The following is a 26,287-nucleotide window of genomic DNA, read 5'->3' as shown; positions in this document are numbered from 1 at the left end:
TACTTCCAGAGTGCATCAAAGATTATTTTAGACCTTGTTTTATGGACAAGTGGTTATTTCTGTATTTCAATGCTGCAACTTGCTGAAAATTGTCCATAGTGTTCCTATCATCTAGTTTTAACAGTTATCTTTAAAAAGTATCCAGAGGGCAACCAAACATGATTTTAGACCTTGTTTATGGAAAAGTGGTTATTTCTGTATTTCAATGCTGCAACTTGCAGAAAATTGTCCACAGTGTCAATATCAGTCTGGATTGAACAGTTATGTTTAAAACATTGTATCCAGAGTGCATCAAACATGATTTTAGACCTTGTTTATGGAAAAAGTGGTTATTTCTGTATTTCAATGCTGCAACTTGCAGAAAATTGTCCACAGTGTCAATATAAGTCTAGTTTGAACAATTATGTTTAAAACATTGTATCCAGAGTGCATCAAACATGATTTTAGACCTTGTTTATGGAAAAGTGGTTATTTCTGTATTTCAATGCTGCAACTTGCAGAAAATTGTCCACAGTGTCAATATCAGTCTGGATTGAACAGTTATGTTTAAAACATTGTATCCAGAGTGCATCAAACATGATTTTAGACCTTGTTTATGGAAAAAGTGGTTATTTCTGTATTTCAATGCTGCAACTTTCAGAAAATTGTCCACAGTGTCAATATAAGTCTAGTTTGAACAATTATGTTTAAAACATTGTATCCAGAGTGCATCAAACATGATTTTAGACCTTGTTTATGGAAAAGTGGTTATTTCTGTAGTTCAATTGCTGCAACTTTGCTGAAAATTGTCCACAGTGTTCCTAATCATCTAGTTTGAACAATTCTGTAGAAAATGTACTTCCAGAGTGCATCAAAGATTATTTTAGACCTTGTTTTATGGACAAGTGGTTATTTCTGTATTTCAATGCTGCAACTTGCTGAAAATTGTCCATAGTGTTCCTATCATCTAGTTTTAACAGTTATCTTTAAAAAGTATCCAGAGGGCAACCAAACATGATTTTAGACCTTGTTTATGGAAAAGTGGTTATTTCTGTATTTCAATGCTGTAACTTGCAGAAAATTGTCCACAGTGTCAATATCAGTCTGGATTGAACAGTTATGTTTAAAACATTGTATCCAGAGTGCATCAAACATGATTTTAGACCTTGTTTATGGAAAAAGTGGTTATTTCTGTATTTCAATGCTGCAACTTGCAGAAAATTGTCCACAGTGTCAATATAAGTCTAGTTTGAACAATTATGTTTAAAACATTGTATCCAGAGTGCATCAAACATGATTTTAGACCTTGTTTATGGAAAAGTGGTTATTTCTGTAGTTCAATTGCTGCAACTTTGCTGAAAATTGTCCACAGTGTTCCTAATCATCTAGTTTGAACAATTCTGTAGAAAATGTACTTCCAGAGTGCATCAAAGATTATTTTAGACCTTGTTTTATGGACAAGTGGTTATTTCTGTATTTCAATGCTGCAACTTGCTGAAAATTGTCCATAGTGTTCCTATCATCTAGTTTTAACAGTTATCTTTAAAAAGTATCCAGAGGGCAACCAAACATGATTTTAGACCTTGTTTATGGAAAAGTGGTTATTTCTGTATTTCAATGCTGCAACTTGCAGAAAATTGTCCACAGTGTCAATATCAGTCTGGATTGAACAGTTATGTTTAAAACATTGTATCCAGAGTGCATCAAACATGATTTTAGACCTTGTTTATGGAAAAAGTGGTTATTTCTGTATTTCAATGCTGCAACTTGCAGAAAATTGTCCACAGTGTCAATATAAGTCTAGTTTGAACAATTATGTTTAAAACATTGTATCCAGAGTGCATCAAACATGATTTTAGACCTTGTTTATGGAAAAGTGGTTATTTCTGTAGTTCAATTGCTGCAACTTTGCTGAAAATTGTCCACAGTGTTCCTAATCATCTAGTTTGAACAATTCTGTAGAAAATGTACTTCCAGAGTGCATCAAAGATTATTTTAGACCTTGTTTTATGGACAAGTGGTTATTTCTGTATTTCAATGCTGCAACTTGCTGAAAATTGTCCATAGTGTTCCTATCATCTAGTTTTAACAGTTATCTTTAAAAAGTATCCAGAGGGCAACCAAACATGATTTTAGACCTTGTTTATGGAAAAGTGGTTATTTCTGTATTTCAATGCTGCAACTTGCAGAAAATTGTCCACAGTGTCAATATCAGTCTGGATTGAACAGTTATGTTTAAAACATTGTATCCAGAGTGCATCAAACATGATTTTAGACCTTGTTTATGGAAAAAGTGGTTATTTCTGTATTTCAATGCTGCAACTTGCAGAAAATTGTCCACAGTGTCAATATAAGTCTAGTTTGAACAATTATGTTTAAAACATTGTATCCAGAGTGCATCAAACATGATTTTAGACCTTGTTTATGGAAAAGTGGTTATTTCTGTAGTTCAATTGCTGCAACTTTGCTGAAAATTGTCCACAGTGTTCCTATCATCTAGTTTGAACAATTCTGTAGAAAATGTACTTCCAGAGTGCATCAAAGATTATTTTAGACCTTGTTTTATGGACAAGTGGTTATTTCTGTATTTCAATGCTGCAACTTGCTGAAAATTTTCCATAGTGTTCCTATCATCTAGTTTTAACAGTTATCTTTAAAAAGTATCCAGAGGGCAACCAAACATGATTTTAGACCTTGTTTATGGAAAGTGTTTAGTCTGTAGTGCAATTGCTGCAACTTGCAGGAAATTGTCCACAGTGTCCCTATCATCTAGTTTGACCAATTATGTGTAAAACATTGTATCCAGAGTGCATCAAACATGATTTTAGACCTTGTTTATGGAAAAGTGGTTATTTCTGTATTTCAATGCTGCAACTTGCAGAAAATTGTCCACAGTGTCAATATCAGTCTGGTTTGAACAGTTATGTTTAAAACATTGTATCCAGAGTGCATCAAACATGATTTTAGACCTTGTTTATGGAAAAGTGGTTATTTCTGTAGTGTAATTGCTGCAACTTGCTGAAAATTGTCCACAGTGTCAATATCAGTCTGGTTTGTACAGTTTTAAGTTTAAAACATTGTATCCAGAGTGCATCAAACATGATTTTAGACCTTGTTTATGGAAAAGTGTTTAGTCTGTAGTGCAATTGCTGCAACTTGCAGAAAATTGTCCACAGTGTCAATATCAGTCTGGTTGGAACAGTTATGTTTAAAACATTGTATCCAGAGTGCATCAAACATGATTTTATACCTTGTTTATGGAAAAGTGGTTATTTCTGTATTTCAATGCTGCAACTTGCTGAAAATTGTCCACAGTGTCAATATCAGTCTGGTTTGAACAGTTATGTTTAAAACATTGTATCCAGAGTGCATCAAACGTGATTTTAGACCTTGTTTATGGAAAAGTGGTTATTTCTGTAGTGCAATTGCTGCAACTTGCTGAAAATTGTCCACAGTGTCCCTACCATCTAGTTTGACCAATTATGTGTAAAACATTGTATCCAGAGTGCATCAAACATGATTTTAGACCTTGTTTATGGAAAAGTGGTTATTTCTGTATTTCAATGCTGCAACTTGCAGAAAATTGTCCACAGTGTCAATATCAGTCTGGTTTGAACAGTTATGTTTAAAACATTGCATCCAGAGTGCATCAAACGAGATTTTAGACCTTGTTTATGGAAAAGTGGTTATTTCTGTAGTGCAATTGCTGCAACTTGCTGAAAATTGTCCACAGTGTCCCTACCATCTAGTTTGACCAATTATGTGTAAAACATTGTATCCAGAGTGCATCAAACATGATTTTAGACCTTGTTTATGGAAAAGTGGTTATTTCTGTATTTCAATGCTGCAACTTGCTGAAAATTGTCCACAGTGTCAATATCAGTCTGGTTTGAACAGTTATGTTTAAAACATTGTATCCAGAGTGCATCAAACATGATTTTAGACCTTGTTTATGGAAAAGTGGTTATTTCTGTAGTGTAATTGCTGCAACTTGCTGAAAATTGTCCACAGTGTCAATATCAGTCTGGTTTGTACAGTTTTATGTTTAAAACATTGTATCCAGAGTGCATCAAACATGATTTTAGACCTTGTTTATGGAAAAGTGTTTAGTCTGTAGTGCAATTGCTGCAACTTGCAGAAAATTGTCCACAGTGTCCCTATCATCTAGTTTGAACAATTATGTTTAAAACATTGATCCAGAGTGCATCAAACATGATTTTAGACCTTGTTTATGGAAAAGTGGTTATTTCTGTATTTCAATGCTGCAACTTGCTGAAAATTGTCCACAGTGTCAATATCAGTCTGGTTTGAACAGTTATGTTTAAAACATTGTATCCAGAGTGCATCAAACATGATTTTAGACCTTGTTTATGGAAAAATTGTTATTTCTGTATTTCAAATGCTGCAACTTGCTGAAAATTGTCCACAGTGTCAATATATCAGTCTGGTTTGAACAGTTATGTTTAAAACATTGTATCCAGAGTGCATCAAACATGATTTTAGACCTTGTTTATGGAAAAGTGGTTATTTCTGTATTTCAATGCTGCAACTTGCAGAAAATTGTCCACAGTGTCAATATCAGTCTGGTTTTAACAGTTATGTTTATAACATTGTATCCAGAGTGCATCAAACATGATTTTAGACCTTGTTTATGGAAAAGTGGTTATTTCTGTATTTCAATGCTGCAACTTGCAGAAAATTGTCCACAGTGTCAATATCAGTCTGGTTTGAACACTTATGTTTAAAACATTGTATCCAGAGTGCATCAAACATGATTTTAGACCTTGTTTATGGAAAAGTGGTTATTTCTGTAGTGCAATTGCTGCAACTTGCTAAAAATGGTCCACAGTGTCCCTATCATCTAGTTTGAACAATTATGTCTAAAACATTGTATCCAGAGTGCATCAAACTTGATTTTTAGACCTTGTTAATGGAAAAATTGTTATTTCTGTATTTCAATGCTGCAACTTGCAGAAAATTGTCCACAGTGTCAATATCAGTCTGGTTTTAACAGTTATGTTTATAACATTGTATCCAGAGTGCATCAAACATGATTTCATACCTTGTTTATGGAAAAGTGGTTACTTCTGTATTTCAATGCTGCAACTTGCTGAAAATTGTCCACAGTGTCAATATCAGTCTGGTTTGAACACTTATGTTTAAAACATTGTATCCAGAGTGCATCAAACATGATTTTAGACCTTGTTTATGGAAAAGTGGTTATTTCTGTAGTGCAATTGCTGCAACTTGCTGAAAATTGTCCACAGTGTCCCTATCATCTAGTTTGAACAATTATGTCTAAAACATTGTATCCAGAGTGCATCAAACTTGATTTTAGACCTTGTTTATGGAAAAATGGTTATTTCTGTATTTCAAATGCTGCAACTTGCAGAAAATTGTCCACAGTGTCAAATATCAGTCTGGTTTGAACAGTTATGTTTAAAACATTCTATCCAGAGTGCATCAAACATGATTTTAGACCTTGTTTATGGAAAAGTGGTTATTTCTGTATTTCAAATGCTGCAACTTGCTGAAAATTGTCCACAGTGTCCCTATCATCTAGTTTGAACAATTATGTTTAAAACATTGATCCAGAGTGCATCAAACATGATTTTAGACCTTGTTTATGGAAAAGTGGTTATTTCTGTATTTCAATGCTGCAACTTGCTGAAAATTGTCCACAGTGTCAATATCAGTCTGGTTTGAACAGTTATGTTTAAAACATTGTATCCAGAGTGCATCAAACATGATTTTAGACCTTGTTTATGGAAAAATTGTTATTTCTGTATTTCAAATGCTGCAACTTGCTGAAAATTGTCCACAGTGTCAATATATCAGTCTGGTTTGAACAGTTATGTTTAAAACATTGTATCCAGAGTGCATCAAACATGATTTTAGACCTTGTTTATGGAAAAGTGGTTATTTCTGTATTTCAATGCTGCAACTTGCAGAAAATTGTCCACAGTGTCAATATCAGTCTGGTTTTAACAGTTATGTTTATAACATTGTATCCAGAGTGCATCAAACATGATTTTAGACCTTGTTTATGGAAAAGTGGTTATTTCTGTATTTCAATGCTGCAACTTGCAGAAAATTGTCCACAGTGTCAATATCAGTCTGGTTTGAACACTTATGTTTAAAACATTGTATCCAGAGTGCATCAAACATGATTTTAGACCTTGTTTATGGAAAAGTGGTTATTTCTGTAGTGCAATTGCTGCAACTTGCTAAAAATGGTCCACAGTGTCCCTATCATCTAGTTTGAACAATTATGTCTAAAACATTGTATCCAGAGTGCATCAAACTTGATTTTTAGACCTTGTTAATGGAAAAATTGTTATTTCTGTATTTCAATGCTGCAACTTGCAGAAAATTGTCCACAGTGTCAATATCAGTCTGGTTTTAACAGTTATGTTTATAACATTGTATCCAGAGTGCATCAAACATGATTTCATACCTTGTTTATGGAAAAGTGGTTACTTCTGTATTTCAATGCTGCAACTTGCTGAAAATTGTCCACAGTGTCAATATCAGTCTGGTTTGAACACTTATGTTTAAAACATTGTATCCAGAGTGCATCAAACATGATTTTAGACCTTGTTTATGGAAAAGTGGTTATTTCTGTAGTGCAATTGCTGCAACTTGCTGAAAATTGTCCACAGTGTCCCTATCATCTAGTTTGAACAATTATGTCTAAAACATTGTATCCAGAGTGCATCAAACTTGATTTTAGACCTTGTTTATGGAAAAATGGTTATTTCTGTATTTCAAATGCTGCAACTTGCAGAAAATTGTCCACAGTGTCAAATATCAGTCTGGTTTGAACAGTTATGTTTAAAACATTCTATCCAGAGTGCATCAAACATGATTTTAGACCTTGTTTATGGAAAAGTGGTTATTTCTGTATTTCAAATGCTGCAACTTGCAGAAAATTGTCCACAGTGTCAAATATCAGTCTGGTTTGAACAGTTATGTTTAAAACATTCTATCCAGAGTGCATCAAACATGATTTTAGACCTTGTTTATGGAAAAGTGGTTATTTCTGTATTTCTAATGCTGCAACTTGCAGAAAATTGTCCACAGTGTCAATATCAGTCTGGTTTGAACAGTTATGTTTAAAACATTGTATCCAGAGTGCATCAAACATGATTTTAGACCTTGTTTATGGAAAAGTGGTTATTTCTGTAGTGCAATTGCTGCAACTTGCTGAAAATTGTCCACAGTGTCCCTATCATCTAGTTTGAACAATTATGTCTAAAACATTGTATCCAGAGTGCATCAAACTTGATTTTAGACCTTGTTTATGGAAAAATTGTTATTTCTGTATTTCAAATGCTGCAACTTGCAGAAAATTGTCCACAGTGTCAAATATCAGTCTGGTTTGAACAGTTATGTTTAAAACATTCTATCCAGAGTGCATCAAACATGATTTTAGACCTTGTTTATGGAAAAGTGGTTATTTCTGTATTTCAAATGCTGCAACTTGCAGAAATTTGTCCACAGTGTCAATATCAGTCTGGTTTGAACAGTTATGTTTAAAACATTGTATCCAGAGTGCATCAAACATGATTTTAGACCTTGTTTATGGAAAAGTGGTTATTTCTGTATTTCAATGCTGCAACTTGCAGAAAAGTGTCCACAGTGTCAATATAAGTCTAGTTTGAACAATTATGTTTAAAACATTGTATCCAGAGTGCATCAAACATGATTTTAGACCTTGTTTATGGAAAAGTGGTTATTTCTGTAGTTCAATTGCTGCAACTTTGCTGAAAATTGTCCACAGTGTTCCTAATCATCTAGTTTGAACAATTCTGTAGAAAATGTACTTCCAGAGTGCATCAAAGATTATTTTAGACCTTGTTTTATGGACAAGTGGTTATTTCTGTATTTCAATGCTGCAACTTGCTGAAAATTGTCCATAGTGTTCCTATCATCTAGTTTTAACAGTTATCTTTAAAAAGTATCCAGAGGGCAACCAAACATGATTTTAGACCTTGTTTATGGAAAAGTGGTTATTTCTGTATTTCAATGCTGCAACTTGCAGAAAATTGTCCACAGTGTCAATATCAGTCTGGATTGAACAGTTATGTTTAAAACATTGTATCCAGAGTGCATCAAACATGATTTTAGACCTTGTTTATGGAAAAGTGGTTATTTCTGTATTTCAAATGCTGCAACTTGCAGAAATTTGTCCACAGTGTCAATATCAGTCTGGTTTGAACAGTTATGTTTAAAACATTGTATCCAGAGTGCATCAAACATGATTTTAGACCTTGTTTATGGAAAAGTGGTTATTTCTGTAGTGCAATTGCTGCAACTTGCTGAAAATTGTCCACAGTGTCCCTATCATCTAGTTTGAACAATTATGTCTAAAACATTGTATCCAGAGTGCATCAAACATGATTTTAGACCTTGTTTATGGAAAAGTGGTTATTTCTGTATTTCAATGCTGCAACTTGCAGAAAATTGTCCACAGTGTCAATATCAGTCTGGATTGAACAGTTATGTTTAAAACATTGTATCCAGAGTGCATCAAACATGATTTTAGACCTTGTTTATGGAAAAGTGGTTATTTCTGTATTTCAATGCTGCAACTTGCAGAAAAGTGTCCACAGTGTCAATATAAGTCTAGTTTGAACAATTATGTTTAAAACATTGTATCCAGAGTGCATCAAACATGATTTTAGACCTTGTTTATGGAAAAGTGGTTATTTCTGTAGTTCAATTGCTGCAACTTTGCTGAAAATTGTCCACAGTGTTCCTAATCATCTAGTTTGAACAATTCTGTAGAAAATGTACTTCCAGAGTGCATCAAAGATTATTTTAGACCTTGTTTTATGGACAAGTGGTTATTTCTGTATTTCAATGCTGCAACTTGCTGAAAATTGTCCATAGTGTTCCTATCATCTAGTTTTAACAGTTATCTTTAAAAAGTATCCAGAGGGCAACCAAACATGATTTTAGACCTTGTTTATGGAAAAGTGGTTATTTCTGTATTTCAATGCTGCAACTTGCAGAAAATTGTCCACAGTGTCAATATCAGTCTGGATTGAACAGTTATGTTTAAAACATTGTATCCAGAGTGCATCAAACATGATTTTAGACCTTGTTTATGGAAAAAGTGGTTATTTCTGTATTTCAATGCTGCAACTTGCAGAAAATTGTCCACAGTGTCAATATAAGTCTAGTTTGAACAATTATGTTTAAAACATTGTATCCAGAGTGCATCAAACATGATTTTAGACCTTGTTTATGGAAAAGTGGTTATTTCTGTAGTTCAATTGCTGCAACTTTGCTGAAAATTGTCCACAGTGTTCCTAATCATCTAGTTTGAACAATTCTGTAGAAAATGTACTTCCAGAGTGCATCAAAGATTATTTTAGACCTTGTTTTATGGACAAGTGGTTATTTCTGTATTTCAATGCTGCAACTTGCTGAAAATTGTCCATAGTGTCCCTATCATCTAGTTTTAACAGTTATCTTTAAAAAGTATCCAGAGGGCAACCAAACATGATTTTAGACCTTGTTTATGGAAAAGTGGTTATTTCTGTATTTCAATGCTGCAACTTGCAGAAAATTGTCCACAGTGTCAATATCAGTCTGGATTGAACAGTTATGTTTAAAACATTGTATCCAGAGTGCATCAAACATGATTTTAGACCTTGTTTATGGAAAAAGTGGTTATTTCTGTATTTCAATGCTGCAACTTGCAGAAAATTGTCCACAGTGTCAATATAAGTCTAGTTTGAACAATTATGTTTAAAACATTGTATCCAGAGTGCATCAAACATGATTTTAGACCTTGTTTATGGAAAAGTGGTTATTTCTGTAGTTCAATTGCTGCAACTTTGCTGAAAATTGTCCACAGTGTTCCTAATCATCTAGTTTGAACAATTCTGTAGAAAATGTACTTCCAGAGTGCATCAAAGATTATTTTAGACCTTGTTTTATGGACAAGTGGTTATTTCTGTATTTCAATGCTGCAACTTGCTGAAAATTGTCCATAGTGTTCCTATCATCTAGTTTTAACAGTTATCTTTAAAAAGTATCCAGAGGGCAACCAAACATGATTTTAGACCTTGTTTATGGAAAAGTGGTTATTTCTGTATTTCAATGCTGCAACTTGCAGAAACTGGTCCACAGTGTCAAATATCAGTCTGGTTTGAACAGTTATGTTTAAAACATTCTATCCAGAGTGCATCAAACATGATTTTAGACCTTGTTTATGGAAAAGTGGTTATTTCTGTATTTCAATTGCTGCAACTTTCTGAAAATTGTCCACAGTGTCAATATCAGTCTGGTTTGTACAGTTTTATGTTTAAAACATTGTATCCAGAGTGCATCAAACATGATTTTAGACCTTGTTTATGGAAAGTGTTTAGTCTGTAGTGCAATTGCTGCAACTTGCAGGAAATTGTCCACAGTGTCCCTATCATCTAGTTTGACCAATTATGTGTAAAACATTGTATCCAGAGTGCATCAAACATGATTTTAGACCTTGTTTATGGAAAAGTGGTTATTTCTGTATTTCAATGCTGCAACTTGCAGAAAATTGTCCACAGTGTCAATATCAGTCTGGTTTGAACAGTTATGTTTAAAACATTGTATCCAGAGTGCATCAAACATGATTTTAGACCTTGTTTATGGAAAAGTGGTTATTTCTGTAGTGTAATTGCTGCAACTTGCTGAAAATTGTCCACAGTGTCAATATCAGTCTGGTTTGTACAGTTTTAAGTTTAAAACATTGTATCCAGAGTGCATCAAACATGATTTTAGACCTTGTTTATGGAAAAGTGTTTAGTCTGTAGTGCAATTGCTGCAACTTGCAGAAAATTGTCCACAGTGTCAATATCAGTCTGGTTTGAACAGTTATGTTTAAAACATTGTATCCAGAGTGCATCAAACATGATTTTATACCTTGTTTATGGAAAAGTGGTTATTTCTGTATTTCAATGCTGCAACTTGCTGAAAATTGTCCACAGTGTCAATATCAGTCTGGTTTGAACAGTTATGTTTAAAACATTGTATCCAGAGTGCATCAAACGTGATTTTAGACCTTGTTTATGGAAAAGTGGTTATTTCTGTAGTGCAATTGCTGCAACTTGCTGAAAATTGTCCACAGTGTCCCTACCATCTAGTTTGACCAATTATGTGTAAAACATTGTATCCAGAGTGCATCAAACATGATTTTAGACCTTGTTTATGGAAAAGTGGTTATTTCTGTATTTCAATGCTGCAACTTGCTGAAAATTGTCCACAGTGTCAATATCAGTCTGGTTTGAACAGTTATGTTTAAAACATTGTATCCAGAGTGCATCAAACGAGATTTTAGACCTTGTTTATGGAAAAGTGGTTATTTCTGTAGTGCAATTGCTGCAACTTGCTGAAAATTGTCCACAGTGTCCCTACCATCTAGTTTGACCAATTATGTGTAAAACATTGTATCCAGAGTGCATCAAACATGATTTTAGACCTTGTTTATGGAAAAGTGGTTATTTCTGTATTTCAATGCTGCAACTTGCTGAAAATTGTCCACAGTGTCAATATCAGTCTGGTTTGAACAGTTATGTTTAAAACATTGTATCCAGAGTGCATCAAACATGATTTTAGACCTTGTTTATGGAAAAGTGGTTATTTCTGTAGTGCAATTGCTGCAACTTGCTGAAAATTGTCCACAGTGTCCCTACCATCTAGTTTGACCAATTATGTGTAAAACATTGTATCCAGAGTGCATCAAACATGATTTTAGACCTTGTTTATGGAAAAGTGGTTATTTCTGTATTTCAATGCTGCAACTTGCTGAAAATTGTCCACAGTGTCAATATCAGTCTGGTTTGAACAGTTATGTTTAAAACATTGTATCCAGAGTGCATCAAACATGATTTTAGACCTTGTTTATGGAAAAGTGGTTATTTCTGTAGTGCAATTGCTGCAACTTGCTGAAAATTGTCCACAGTGTCCCTATCATCTAGTTTGAACATTTATGTTTAAAACATTGTATCCAGAGTGCAACCAAACATGATTTTAGACCTTGTTTATGGAAAAGTGGTTATTTCTGTACAATGCTGCAACTTGCAGAAAATTGTCCACAGTGTTCCTAATCATTCTAGTTTGAACAGTTCTGTAAAAAAACATTGTATTCAGAGTGTATCAAACATGATTTTAGACCTTGTTTATGGAAAAGTGGTTATTTCTGTATTTCAATGCTGCAACTTGCTGATAAAGGTCCATTAGTGTTCCTATTCATCGAGTTTGAACAGTTCTGTAAAGAATGTACTTCCAGAGTGCAACCAAACATGATTTAGACCTTGTTTATGGAAAAGTGGTTATTTCTGTATTTCAATTGCTGCAACTTGCTGAAAATTGTCCACAGTGTCAATATCAGTCTGGTTTTAACAGTTATGTTTAAAACATTGTATCCAGAGTGCATCAAACATGATTTTATACCTTGTTTATGGAAAAGTGGTTATTTCTGTATTTCAATGCTGCAACTTGCTGAAAATTGTCCACAGTGTCAATATCAGTCTGGTTTGAACAGTTATGTTTAAAACATTGTATCCAGAGTGCATCAAACATGATTTTAGACCTTGTTTATGGAAAAGTGGTTATTTCTGTAGTGCAATTGCTGCAACTTGCTGAAAATTGTCCACAGTGTCCCTATCATCTAGTTTGAACAATTATGTCTAAAACATTGTATCCAGAGTGCATCAAACTTGATTTTAGACCTTGTTTATGGAAAAATGGTTATTTCTGTATTTCAATGCTGCAACTTGCAGAAAATTGTCCACAGTGTCAATATCAGTCTGGTTTTAACAGTTATGTTTAAAACATTGTATCCAGAGTGCATCAAACATGATTTTATACCTTGTTTATGGAAAAGTGGTTACTTCTGTATTTCAATGCTGCAACTTGCTGAAAATTGTCCACAGTGTCAATATCAGTCTGGTTTGAACACTTATGTTTAAAACATTGTATCCAGAGTCCATCAAACATGATTTTAGACCTTGTTTATGGAAAAGTGGTTATTTCTGTATTTCAATGCTGCAACTTGCTGAAAATTGTCCACAGTGTCCCTATCATCTAGTTTGAACATTTATGTTTAAAACATTGTATCCAGAGTGCATCAAACATGATTTTAGACCTTGTTTATGGAAAAGTGGTTATTTCTGTAGTGCAATTGCTGCAAACTTGCTGAAAATTGTCCACAGTGTCCCTATCATCTAGTTTGAACATTTATGTTTAAAACATTGTATCCAGAGTGCATCAAACATGATTTTAGACCTTGTTTATGGAAAAGTGGTTATTTCTGTACAATGCTGCAACTTGCAGAAAATTGTCCACAGTGTTCCTAATCATTCTAGTTTGAACAGTTCTGTAAAAAAAACATTGTATCCAGAGTGTATCAAACTTGATTTTAGACCTTGTTTATGGAAAAGTGGTTATTTCTGTAGTGCAATTGCTGCAACTTGCTGAAAATTGTCCATAGTGTTCCTATCATCTAGTTTGAACAGTTATGTAAAAAATGTACTTCCAGAGTGCAACCAAACATGATTTAGACCTTGTTTATGGAAAAGTGTTTTTTTCTGTATTTCAATGCTGCAACTTGCTGAAAATTGTCCACAGTGTTCCTATCATCTAGTTTGAACAGTTATGTTTAAAACATTGTATCCAGAGTGCATCAAACATGATTTTAGACCTTGTTTATGGAAAAGTGGTTATTTCTGTAGTGTAATTGCTGCAACTTGCTGAAAATTGTCCACAGTGTCAATATCAGTCTGGTTTGTACAGTTTTATGTTTAAAACATTGTATCCAGAGTGCATCAAACATGATTTTAGACCTTGTTTATGGAAAAGTGTTTAGTCTGTAGTGCAATTGCTGCAACTTGCAGAAAATTGTCCACAGTGTCCCTATCATCTAGTTTGAACAATTATGTTTAAAACATTGATCCAGAGTGCATCAAACATGATTTTAGACCTTGTTTATGGAAAAGTGTTTTTTTCTGTATTTCAATGCTGCAACTTGCAGAAAATTGTCCACAGTGTCAATATCAGTCTGGTTTGAACAGTTATGTTTAAAACATTGTATCCAGAGTGCATCAAACATGATTTTATACCTTGTTTATGGAAAAGTGGTTATTTCTGTATTTCAATGCTGCAACTTGCTGAAAATTGTCCACAGTGTCAATATCAGTCTGGTTTGAACAGTTATGTTTAAAACATTGTATCCAGAGTGCATCAAACGTGATTTTAGACCTTGTTTATGGAAAAGTGGTTATTTCTGTAGTGCAATTGCTGCAACTTGCTGAAAATTGTCCACAGTGTCCCTACCATCTAGTTTTACCAATTATGTGTAAAACATTGTATCCAGAGTGCATCAAACATGATTTTAGACCTTGTTTATGGAAAAGTGGTTATTTCTGTATTTCAATGCTGCAACTTGCAGAAAATTGTCCACCGTGTCAATATCAGTCTGGTTTGAACAGTTATGTTTAAAACATTGTATCCAGAGTGCATCAAACATGATTTTAGACCTTGTTTATGGAAAAGTGGTTATTTCTGTAGTGCAATTGCTGCAACTTGCTGAAAATTGTCCACAGTGTCCCTATCATCTAGTTTGAACATTTATGTTTAAAACATTGTATCCAGAGAGCAACCAAACATGATTTTAGACCTTGTTTATGGAAAAGTGGTTATTTCTGTACAATGCTGCAACTTGCAGAAAATTGTCCACAGTGTTCCTAATCATTCTAGTTTGAACAGTTCTGTAAAAAAACATTGTATTCAGAGTGTATCAAACATGATTTTAGACCTTGTTTATGGAAAAGTGGTTATTTCTGTATTTCAATGCTGCAACTTGCTGATAAAGGTCCATTAGTGTTCCTATTCATCGAGTTTGAACAGTTCTGTAAAGAATGTACTTCCAGAGTGCAACCAAACATGATTTAGACCTTGTTTATGGAAAAGTGGTTATTTCTGTATTTCAATTGCTGCAACTTGCTGAAAATTGTCCACAGTGTCAATATCAGTCTGGTTTGAACACTTATGTTTAAAACATTGTATCCAGAGTGCATCAAACTTGATTTTAGACCTTGTTTATGGAAAAGTGGTTATTTCTGTAGTGCAATTGCTGCAACTTGCTGAAAATTGTCCACAGTGTCCCTATCATCTAGTTTGAACAATTATGTCTAAAACATTGTATCCAGAGTGCATCAAACATGATTTTAGACCTTGTTTATGGAAAAGTGGTTATTTCTGTAGTTCAATTGCTGCAACTTGCTGAAAATTGTCCACAGTGTTCCTAATCATCTAGTTTGAACAATTCTGTAGAAAATGTACTTCCAGAGTGCATCAAAGATTATTTTAGACCTTGTTTTATGGACAAGTGGTTATTTCTGTATTTCAATGCTGCAACTTGCTGAAAATTGTCCATAGTGTTCCTATCATCTAGTGTTAACAGTTATCTTTAAAAATATCCAGAGGGCAACCAAACATGATTTTAGACCTTGTTTATGGAAAGTGGTTATTTCTGTATTTCAATGCTGCAACTTGCAGAAACTGGTCCACAGTGTCAAATATCAGTCTGGTTTGAACAGTTATGTTTAAAACATTGTATCCAGAGTGCATCAAACATGATTTTAGACCTTGTTTATGGAAAAGTGGTTATTTTTGTATTTCAATGCTGCAACTTGCTGAAAATTGTCCACAGTGTCAAATATCAGTCTGGTTTTAACAGTTATGTTTAAAACATTGTATCCAGAGTGCATCAAACATGATTTTATACCTTGTTTATGGAAAAGTGGTTATTTCTGTATTTCAATGCTGCAACTTGCTGAAAATTGTCCACAGTGTCAATATCAGTCTGGTTTGAACACTTATGTTTAAAACATTGTATCCAGAGTGCATCAAACATGATTTTAGACCTTGTTTATGGAAAAGTGGTTATTTCTGTAGTGCAATTGCTGCAACTTGCTGAAAATTGTCCACAGTGTCCCTATCATCTAGTTTGAACAATTATGTCTAGAACATTGTATCCAGAGTGCATCAAACTTGATTTTAGACCTTGTTTATGGAAAAATGGTTATTTCTGTATTTTAATGCTGCAACTTGCAGAAAATTGTCCACAGTGTCAATATCAGTCTGGTTTTAACAGTTATGTTTAAAACATTGTATCCAGAGTGCATCAAACATGATTTTATACCTTGTTTATGGAAAAGTGGTTACTTCTGTATTTCAATGCTGCAACTTGCTGAAAATTGTCCACAGTGTCAATATTAGTCTGGTTTGAACACTTATGTTTAAAACATTGTATCCAGAGTACATCAAACATGATTTTAGACCTTGTTTATGGAAAAGTGGTTATTTCTGTAGTGCAATTGCTGCAACTTGCTGAAAATTGTCCACAGTGTCCCTATCATCTAGTTTGAACAATTATGTCTAAAACATTGTATCCGGAGTGCATCAAACTTGATTTTAGACCTTGTTTATGGAAAAATTGTTATTTCTGTATTTCAAATGCTGCAACTTGCTGAAAATTGTCCACAGTGTCAATATCAGTCTGGTTTGAACAGTTATGTTTAAAACATTGTATCCAGAGTGCATCAAACATCATTTTAGACCTTGTTTATGGAAAAGTGGTTATTTCTGTATTTCAATGCTGCAACTTGCAGAAAATTGTCCACAGTGTCAATATCAGTCTGGTTTGAACAGTTATGTTTAAAACATTGTATCCAGAGTCCATCAAACATGATTTTAGACCTTGTTTATGGAAAAGTGGTTATTTCTGTATTTCAATGCTGCAACTTGCTGAAAATTGTCCACAGTGTCCCTATCATCTAGTTTGAACATTTATGTTTAAAACATTGTATCCAGAGTGCATCAAACATGATTTTAGACCTTGTTTATGGAAAAGTGGTTATTTCTGTAGTGCAATTGCTGCAAACTTGCTGAAAATTGTCCACAGTGTCCCTATCATCTAGTTTGAACATTTATGTTTAAAACATTGTATCCAGAGTGCATCAAACATGATTTTAGACCTTGTTTATGGAAAAGTGGTTATTTCTGTACAATGCTGCAACTTGCAGAAAATTGTCCACAGTGTTCCTAATCATTCTAGTTTGAACAGTTCTGTAAAAAAACATTGTATCCAGAGTGTATCAAACATGATTTTAGACCTTGTTTATGGAAAAGTGGTTATTTCTGTAGTGCAATTGCTGCAACTTGCTGAAAATTGTCCATAGTGTTCCTATCATCTAGTTTGAACAGTTATGTTTAAAACATTGTATCCAGAGTGCATCAAACATGATTTTAGACCTTGTTTATGGAAAAGTGGTTAATTTCTGTAGTGCAATTGCTGCAACTTGCTGAAAATTGTCCACAATCATTCTAGTTTGAACAAATTCTGATCCTTCCACGACATTCCCCTCTCAAGGGACTAAGTCCCTTTTGAAGAATCAGAATATTAATTACATACTCAATATTTTAAAATTCAAATCCCCTTCATGTCAAATACCTTAGCTTATATGTAAGCTTTCTCCCTTCTGAAACTAAGATTTACAACCCTTATTCTACAAGACAAACTTGCACATGTTTTAATAACACAGAATAATCCATTTGAGGAAAAATAAAAACATAACATATTTATGCTCTTTAAGTTACATGAGAACCAGTGTCTAAACACAGGCCTCCTCACAACATATAGGACAGACACCCCTCTAAGTACTCATGCTCAGAAATATACTCAGGAATAGAGCATAGGGCATTGAAATCATTCATATTCCAAATAATAAGTAACAACCCAACTATTTATCCAACATTCCTCAGTGATTCAAATGGGTCATTATCACTTAAAGTAAAAACCTCAATTTAACACACATCAATATTAGCAGATTTACATACAGTATAATTATCCCATAATTCTACTATTAACTTTTTAATCATGATTTGAATACAGATCAGTATCTCAATGCATTCTTAATCTAAATTACTACAATTTACATGGTGTAGACCTCTTCAATCAATCTGATACCACAAAAGTATAAACAATTTTAATGGCACAGTTTGATTAAACCCACAGGCACGGCATCTTCTGGCATCTTCGTTTTTCTTCAGATAGCTTTACAGTTCAAAATGGACGGCCCATGATAATGTCCCAATTTCAATGTCTCATCTTTACCAGTCATGTCTTGTCCATTCGTCAACCAACATACCAGCATCATAAGAAAATGTTAGAACAGATCTTTCTCCATGATCACTCCAAGTGGACTCATCACAGTATGACAGAACCATGAAAGAAAAGCAGTTGATAGCTTAGATCTGATACTGTACACCAATTTCTGCCTTGGTTCTTTTCTCTCGGTAGAAGTGGTTTGGAAAGCCTCCTTCAATGCCTTTGTCTCTCTTCTTCAGCCAGTTAGAGGGGGTTTTGAGGTACACACACCATTCGGTCCAAATTATCTCTTCCATGCATTAAGATACCGTCTGATGTCACTTTTCATGATAACCTCGAAAGAACAGATCAGAACAACAGTTTAGTTCAGTTCATTAACTACATGATAAATGATTACTTTTACCAATTATTCTTAATACACATATCTAAACATATTTCACAGAGAATATCAAAACATTCTATTGAAACTATTCTTTCAAATTGGTTTATACTCCCCATCTCACTGTCAACTCCATCGTAGAGCCCAGGATCAAGAAATTAGACCTATATCTCTTGGGAATAGAACAAAACAAACACAACAATACAATACACTCAACAATACAATACACTCAACAATACAATACACTCATTCACATATCACTTAAATTGTATAACTTTAATTCAAACCCTCAAAAAACGGAATCCTCCCCCATGTTTTATACACATCTCTCCGTATGAGAGTAATGTAAAACAAGATTTCAGCTAACCTAATCAAATTAAAATCACTAAACTGAAAAAAAACTCCACAAAGAAAAATTATTTAACCCCTATGGTCATAGGAAAATAGACTTAAAGCAGCATACCCTTAGTTAAAAGCAATACCCTACTCCCTCTTCACACTGGTCCAAATTACACATATGGATAAGAAACATATTTACCAATTACACAAATTATTTTGAAAGCAGTATTACAAATGACCATACATTTATTATCCAAATGGTTTTCCAATGCGGGTGGTCAAGCCACAATGGAAAGTCATCAGAAGGTCATAGGTCATACAAAACCTTCAAAGCAGTGTTTTTCATCATAAAAAACAATTTGCAAACAACAATCAACTAGTTCCAGACATTTTCGTTTTTCCATGTTGCCAGAACATTCCTTTATCAAAATCATTTGCGTGTGTAATGAAAAGTCAGAAAATAAAATAAAAGTGCCCCTATAATACCTTTGCACTACAACAAAAAACTTCCCGGCCCCCTCCAATGTGGTAGTTTATGGCCTCCCTTCACTCACTCTCCCCAAGAGTATCGTCCCTGGACACATTCCAGAGAGAGACAGTGAAATATCAATTTAGTATAATCACTTAGTATTCATTACACTACATGATTCAGAAACTCAAACTCAAACGTGAAACTATAAACCAAACCTAATGATAATTCCATTGTACCTCAAATCATTAATCATAAGTTTTAATCAAATCAAATGTATATGTATGATACAATGTTTAATTAAGTTAAATCAACTCCTAAAAAAACTCTTAATCAGCAACCTAATCATTTAAATCTGTCAATATAAATTTTGTAAAAACCAATCCTGATTTTTTTTTTTTACAAATCTAAAATCCTTCAAAAGTCGGTGCTGTCTCATCATCGTAAAAATACAAATAAACGTATTTTTTTCCCCCCACTGATATCCACAAAGGTCAATACTGTTCAGCACATCCATTAATGATCTTCCTTTAGTCTGTACAGGGTCTGAAATTCCAATGTATGCAGATGATACATTGATAAAGTCATGCAAATAACAGACTACACAAAAACTCACTACTATAAATGATTCAGATGACAAAATTGCTCAGAGATGTGTACATCTCAATAAAATAAAACACAGTCTGCATGTTCCTCAAAAAACAACTACTACTAAAAAGCTCCTGGTGGTATCTGATTTTAAGTGCCAAGGCATCATACTTGATTCCAACCTCTCTTTTAAAAAGCAAATTATAAAGGAACTCAAATACAAAATTCAACCTCGCTAATTTCCCAAAACATATTGTTTTGACTATTGCGGTAACAACACTGTAATTAAAATCTATGATACTCCCCCACTTAACATACTAGTTTACTAGTTTGGCCCAATCTTGCTTTTCAACATTCATACCCATTCAGTCTTCTGTCAACAGGTTCTCATACCATTCAATCCAGCAACCATTTTAATGACCTGACATTGTTCCACATAATGGAAACATACCATAACGTTAGACTACATGAACTTTCCTGCTCAAATTAACTGGTGTTACTTAAACAATCAAACCAAGAATCAATAACCATCAGAATCTATCCTTACGATGTTTTATGATTCAGAGATCCAGTCTCCCAATTCTCATAGCCTAATACAGTAAATATAAACGCCACAAATCTATGATGCCCACCTAGCGAATCAGCTGCTAGAAATACAGAAAAAAATGTACCTGAACAACGGTCAAAACAATTAGAGTAAGGTTATTGTATATTCAAACTAATAACGCAAATTGACGTTATTCTACAACAATCTACCTGCCTCCAGCAACTTTCCCTGACAATTAGTAGCCAACATAACAACTATCTCTCTTCCATACTTTCAACTAAACTTTCCTATTTCTTTTTTTCCCCCAGTGGGCAAAAATATAACCCCTCTCATTTCAACGTTTTTCCTTACCTCCTATCGTAAGATTAAAACCCAACTTTATAACTTCCTCTTCTGCTCTCCACACTTATGAAATGTATCCTATTTCTTTAAAAATAGCACACGCAGCGCTAGAATTATAACATGCGTCAGTCAATCTATAATTCAGAGTGTCTTAGGTAACTTAGGTAACTGTCTTCTCTATTGATACAGTAATTTAAATCCGACCCAATTCTCAATACATTATTCCAGCAGATAACTTAGTGAACAGACATCGTCTTGCATCAGAATTCGCTTCTTTATTATTTTAAATTGAATTAGTCTATCAATTTAACCTAAACAATCTATTGAAAACGTTCAATTTATCTCTTATACAAACACTAGCGACCATAACTTTCCAGGCAAAACATACAAATAGATTATTTACAATCAAAAACTCTGAACAGCCAGAATCATGACTGGGAATGGAACTCAGGCCTCCCGCGGGGCAGGAGAGAATTCTACCACTGAACCACCAATGCTATTGCGAATAACAAAAATTACTCCGGATATAAACCCCATTTACAAAGTAACATCAAAACACATCACTATCGGTAATTCCCAGAAGAATAACAGCCCAATTTTAATAGTACAAATGTTACTCCAGCTATGATTCTCAAATTCCAGCTATGATTCTCAAATTCCAGCTATGATTCTCAAATTCCAGCTATGATTCTCAAATTCCAGCTATGATTCTCAAATTCCAGCCATGATTCTCAAATTCCAAATTACACATATTAGCAATTAAAGAATAAAATCGACACTAATGACTAGGAAACAGTAAAAGTAGATTATGTTTACTTATGCAACGTATTTCAATTACTTTACTACATCACATGAATCACGCAAGGATAATTAGTTTGATGGAAAACCTTAGGCTTTGTATGACATTAATAAATTACATCGAGCATCCCTCGAATTCTCTTTAACTTTATGGAAAACAGTTTATTCAATAAATCCCGCAATTTCTCTCATACTGGGAAGAAAAATTATAACATTATAACTACCTTAAGGGCAGTTTAATTTAACATGTTTCACCCAGACGGAGATAATCCAATATGCGTTCTATAGTTACATCGTTAGGGTAAGATAACCAAAAGTGGACACACTCTAATCAGTTTCTAGAGCTCAATTTCCCAGATTTTGTAGATTATTTTAATAGTGCTTAAAAACTTCATCTTTATCAAATTATCCATTTAAGATATCAACTCAAAACCTACGTACGTCTACGAATGAGTGGTTTAAATTGTATCTAATCATTCTCCGCATTACTTTATACACACATACCATTTATCATCATTTCAAATCATTCACAGAATCCATATAAAACTTTAAAAATCTTAGTTACTCACACAGAGTCAACCCTACCCCGCTCACACAGAACTTTCAGGATCCTCCACACAGGATTGGTCGGATTTTTCACATAGAATTGTTCTGATGTACACACAGAACATCAAAAGGTTTGCCCACACAGAGTAAACCCTACCCCGCTCACACAGAACTTTCAGGATCATCCACACAGGATTGGTCGGATTTTTCACATAGAATTGTTCTGATGTACACACAGAACATCAAAAGGTTTGCCCACACAGAGTAAACCCTATCCCGCTCACACAGAACGGTCCGACTCACTATTACATACTCACACAGAGTAATCCCAGGGCATACCTGGCTAGCACATTTAAAATTATTGGAATTCACCACATCTGAGGGTCACTTAGACAAATCACACAGATACACAGAATGAGGTCCTTCTTCCAATAGGGCTTCACCAAGTGCCGTGTTTCACCTAGAACACACAGACCACCTGGCCCATCACCCCGACAGACCTCACCAAATCCCCACTGTGATCACTTCGTTCCCGAAGTGTGGTTCTCCCTGAGATCCCAAGTTTAGGGGATCCCTCGTGCATAATTTATTTACCTAGATCGTAGGAACGGTCACCGAGTGAAGATTCACATCTCCTCCTCGTCGCCAAATGTCGTGGAAATTTCCTCTATTTACAAAATCATGAGCGCAAACCAAGTCAGAGTTAGTTATCAAAGTCCATCTTTAATTATATCAGCTCTATCACAATCCTGTGACTCTCAGATAAATTCAGTGTCTCCCCCTGAATTCTCTGAGAGCCCCCTTACAATGCAACTGAGTTCCTTTAATAGCAAAGAACACACATAGTCAGACAGCATAGACATAATTCATCTTTGTTCAGCTTTGTCTCCTTTCCCAAACCCCAGAACCATAAACCAATCCTCCAAATCAACAGGCATATATCAAATTGTCATTTAGATACAACCAACTCAAAATACAACCTCCTGGACAAACTCACGGAGAGGAGGGTGAGGCTATAGGTTAAGATAGAAACAACATAAGAGGGAGCATAGAATGATTCCAGACACTGCAACCCTTCTTTCTCCACTGGGAAAAAGGTAGGGAGTGAAAGATATGTTTACACATGATGACATTTTGACCTCTCCCTTCTCAGTGGCCCATGCAACTTAGTTTTGACATAGAAACAGATAACTGCAACCTCACCACAGAATTACACAAAAATACCATTCTGATGAGAAGTAACTTACACACATTTGATGAATATTAAACATCTTACAAATGTTACCAACAAATTCTGATCCTTCCACGACACTATATAGATATTCCATACAAAATCTGCAGTTTCCAGCTACAATAGTCATTTACAACATTAACAATGTCTACACTGTATTTCTGATCAATTTGATGTTATTTTAATGGACAAAAAATTAGCTTTTCTTTCAAAAACAAGGACATTTCTAAGTGACCCAAACTTTTGAACGGTAGTGTATTTCCATATTGAAGCAATGGCAGAACAATACTTTGAACAATATGGACTGCAAACATGTTCAATGTATTTAGCAAAGATGGAATATGCCTACATGTTATTTTGTTTCTGTAGGCTATTTAACAAACTAGGCTATAGCGGACTAACATTCAAATTGGCTTTGATAACAACTTAAAACATGAAACATAAATACACAACTTAGAAGCACCCACATATTTAGCCATGGACCACGTTCTGATTGGCCAGTGAGGGGACAAGCCTCCCAATTTATCCCAGCCCTTTTTCACAGGGCCAGCTACTGCGCCCATAATTTCTGCAGTGAAAATAGCAACAAAAAAAACACCTCTGGACCTATAGCGCTACCAACAGTCTTAGCCTTAGTGACTTTACCATGGCATTAAGTTTGATAAAATGAACATGAGCTAGTATAAAATGCTCTTCATTCTCAATTCTATTTTACATGACTGACTGTGGAGTGACTAAAAGAGTATTGTATCCATCCTCCATGCCATTCAAACTAAGCTGTGTTGGTAATGCTTGAGATAATGTAATACTTAACTTTCTGTTTGTGTTACATGCTCAGATCTCAGGTTAGGATTCTGGTTTGTAATACTAAGCCAGCCACAGTCACATCAGAATTCATATCCCCCATAATCTTCCTTCAACTATTCAAGCCCTATAATCACAACCACAGGCCTCTGAGCAATAACGTGGTACTTTATTTCTCTCAAAAACCCAGACCCCCGCCGATGCCACACATAGAACGTGCTTCATTTTATTAATTAGTTTGTTCAAGCACAGTTACTCTCGCGCCTGAGAGGCTAGGCTGTTGAGCGCCACATGCCACATTTGTTTCGGGAAACTCACCCAGGATAAATGACAGTATATATTGGTACTGTACTCATATGCTTGGAATGTATGTGATTGCTTTATCCCACATTAGCAACAAGAACTATTGTACCTTTCCCTGTATTGACCGAGGGTCCCAGATTACAGACCCATTTGATTTGGCAGTCCTATATAATAAACACACATTGGAGGAAACCAGCTCCTGTTTAAGTGTGGCCCTGTCTTCCCATTGTCCTTCCACCAAGCTATTTCATTTAATTGGTTTCACACAGTGATCATATAAACCAGTCTGGAACTACAGACTAGACAAGAGCCTATCAACAACAAACTCTTACATGACTTACAGTTGGTTCCCTTGCACAAGGCGATTACATCTAGATTCCTACTGTGACAGGAGCCTTGGTTTTGGTATTTAAACAAGAACGTTCTTGTAATATTGGGAGTCATCCATGGCCTTAGGCACTGAGCTCCTCTCTGCCATATTTGTTTGTCTAAGCTAAGTAGAGTCATACTGCATGCACACCCTCACACAACAGTTGTCTATATTCTGCAGTCTTTGGCCAAAAGTTGGTGTATTTCTGGGCCACTGCCTGGAGGTTTCTAGAAGCAGAATTCCAGCTTGCAAGCGATCTGGGCCTTCCGCCACTCCCCAGTTTACCTCTCTGCACTGATCTTATAGCGCAGCACAAAGTACGCGAGGAGACGGAGGGTCACAAAGAACATGCCAAGCACTATGAAGTCAAGGTACAGTTTGGCATCTTCCACATCAAGCTCTTTCAAGATGGCCTCCGACTTCTGGAAGTGGCATGTTTCATCCTTGTCACAGTGGAGGTCCTTCCGGTCCAGCCCGTAGATGGAGAGGATGACACCTTCAAAGCCATACCTACAAAATAATAGGAACTGTTTTATGGTACTGTTAAAGAGGATGAGAGCAGTAGGAGAGGTTGGGGTAAGTTGAGGCATTTTTTACATTCAGCATCCCAACGTGAATGGACATTTTGAATTATTTATAAGAAAGATATCTACATATATTTCAGGATGTTGTGCATCTCTCATAATTCATGTAAACATAACAGTTTTGAAAACATAGTTTGTCCAGGTATGGGGTAACATAGGGTCTGGGTAATTTGAGCCGCCTTGTGGTAAGTAAGTGGGCAATGGTTTCATGTGACTGTGGGTGCTGGTAGGTCAAAGTTGAATGTGGTATATTGTATATCTTAAATGTATGCCTACATTGAGATATACATCTCTCTGTTCCTTTCTATACCCATCCATTTCTTGACCAGTTGTCTGAGACAGGGATGTTGTTTCGATGTGCCAATTCGTAGGCAAGTTCTCTGAATTTGAGGCTACTATAAGGCCATGGAAGTCGTCCGTGAGATTCTTGATACGTTTAGCAAGCTCAGACTCCATGTCATCAGATAAGACCTTCCTCTCCTCTATTAATAGCATCTCTTTCGCACCTTGTGATAAAATCATTTAAATGTTGAAAGATAATGATTCAATAATTCCACTCTGAAACCTTATAATTGTATGAAATTGATTAGAATCATAAAATTATAATCTGATGATGTGTGTAGTTTTAGTCAGAATTAGATTAAACAATGTATCTGTATAGTGGAAAAACACAGACTGTCTGAGCAAAGCGTAGTTTAGGATTTGAACTTGTATGTGTGTGCATAAGAAAATACCGAAGAACAATTCAACTGTTTGAACCGACCTGGCAGGAACTCTGAGAAAACGTATGAGGACAGGGAGTACTCCTCAAGGTTTCCCTAATCTCGGGGGAACGGAACTGT

The 26,287-nt window shown here is 34.9% G+C and overlaps 1 protein-coding gene across 1 annotated transcript in view; it reads right to left on the bottom strand.

Annotated features, from left to right (window-relative positions):
• Window positions 1-17,544: 17,544 nt before the first annotated feature.
• Window positions 17,545-26,287, bottom strand: part of LOC109909931 (ATP-binding cassette sub-family G member 1-like) — a 48,200-nt gene continuing 39,457 nt past the window's right edge. The window contains exon 15 of the mRNA XM_031796851.1: window positions 17,545-25,371. Within this exon, the coding sequence (XP_031652711.1) occupies window positions 25,143-25,371 (229 nt within the window). The 3' untranslated portion in view covers window positions 17,545-25,142. The remainder of the gene's footprint in view (window positions 25,372-26,287) is intronic.

The sequence above is a fragment of the Oncorhynchus kisutch genome, linkage group LG18, assembly GCF_002021735.2.
Source record: "Oncorhynchus kisutch isolate 150728-3 linkage group LG18, Okis_V2, whole genome shotgun sequence".
NCBI lineage: Eukaryota > Metazoa > Chordata > Actinopteri > Salmoniformes > Salmonidae > Oncorhynchus > Oncorhynchus kisutch.
This window is presented reverse-complemented; position numbering and strand designations above follow the sequence as displayed.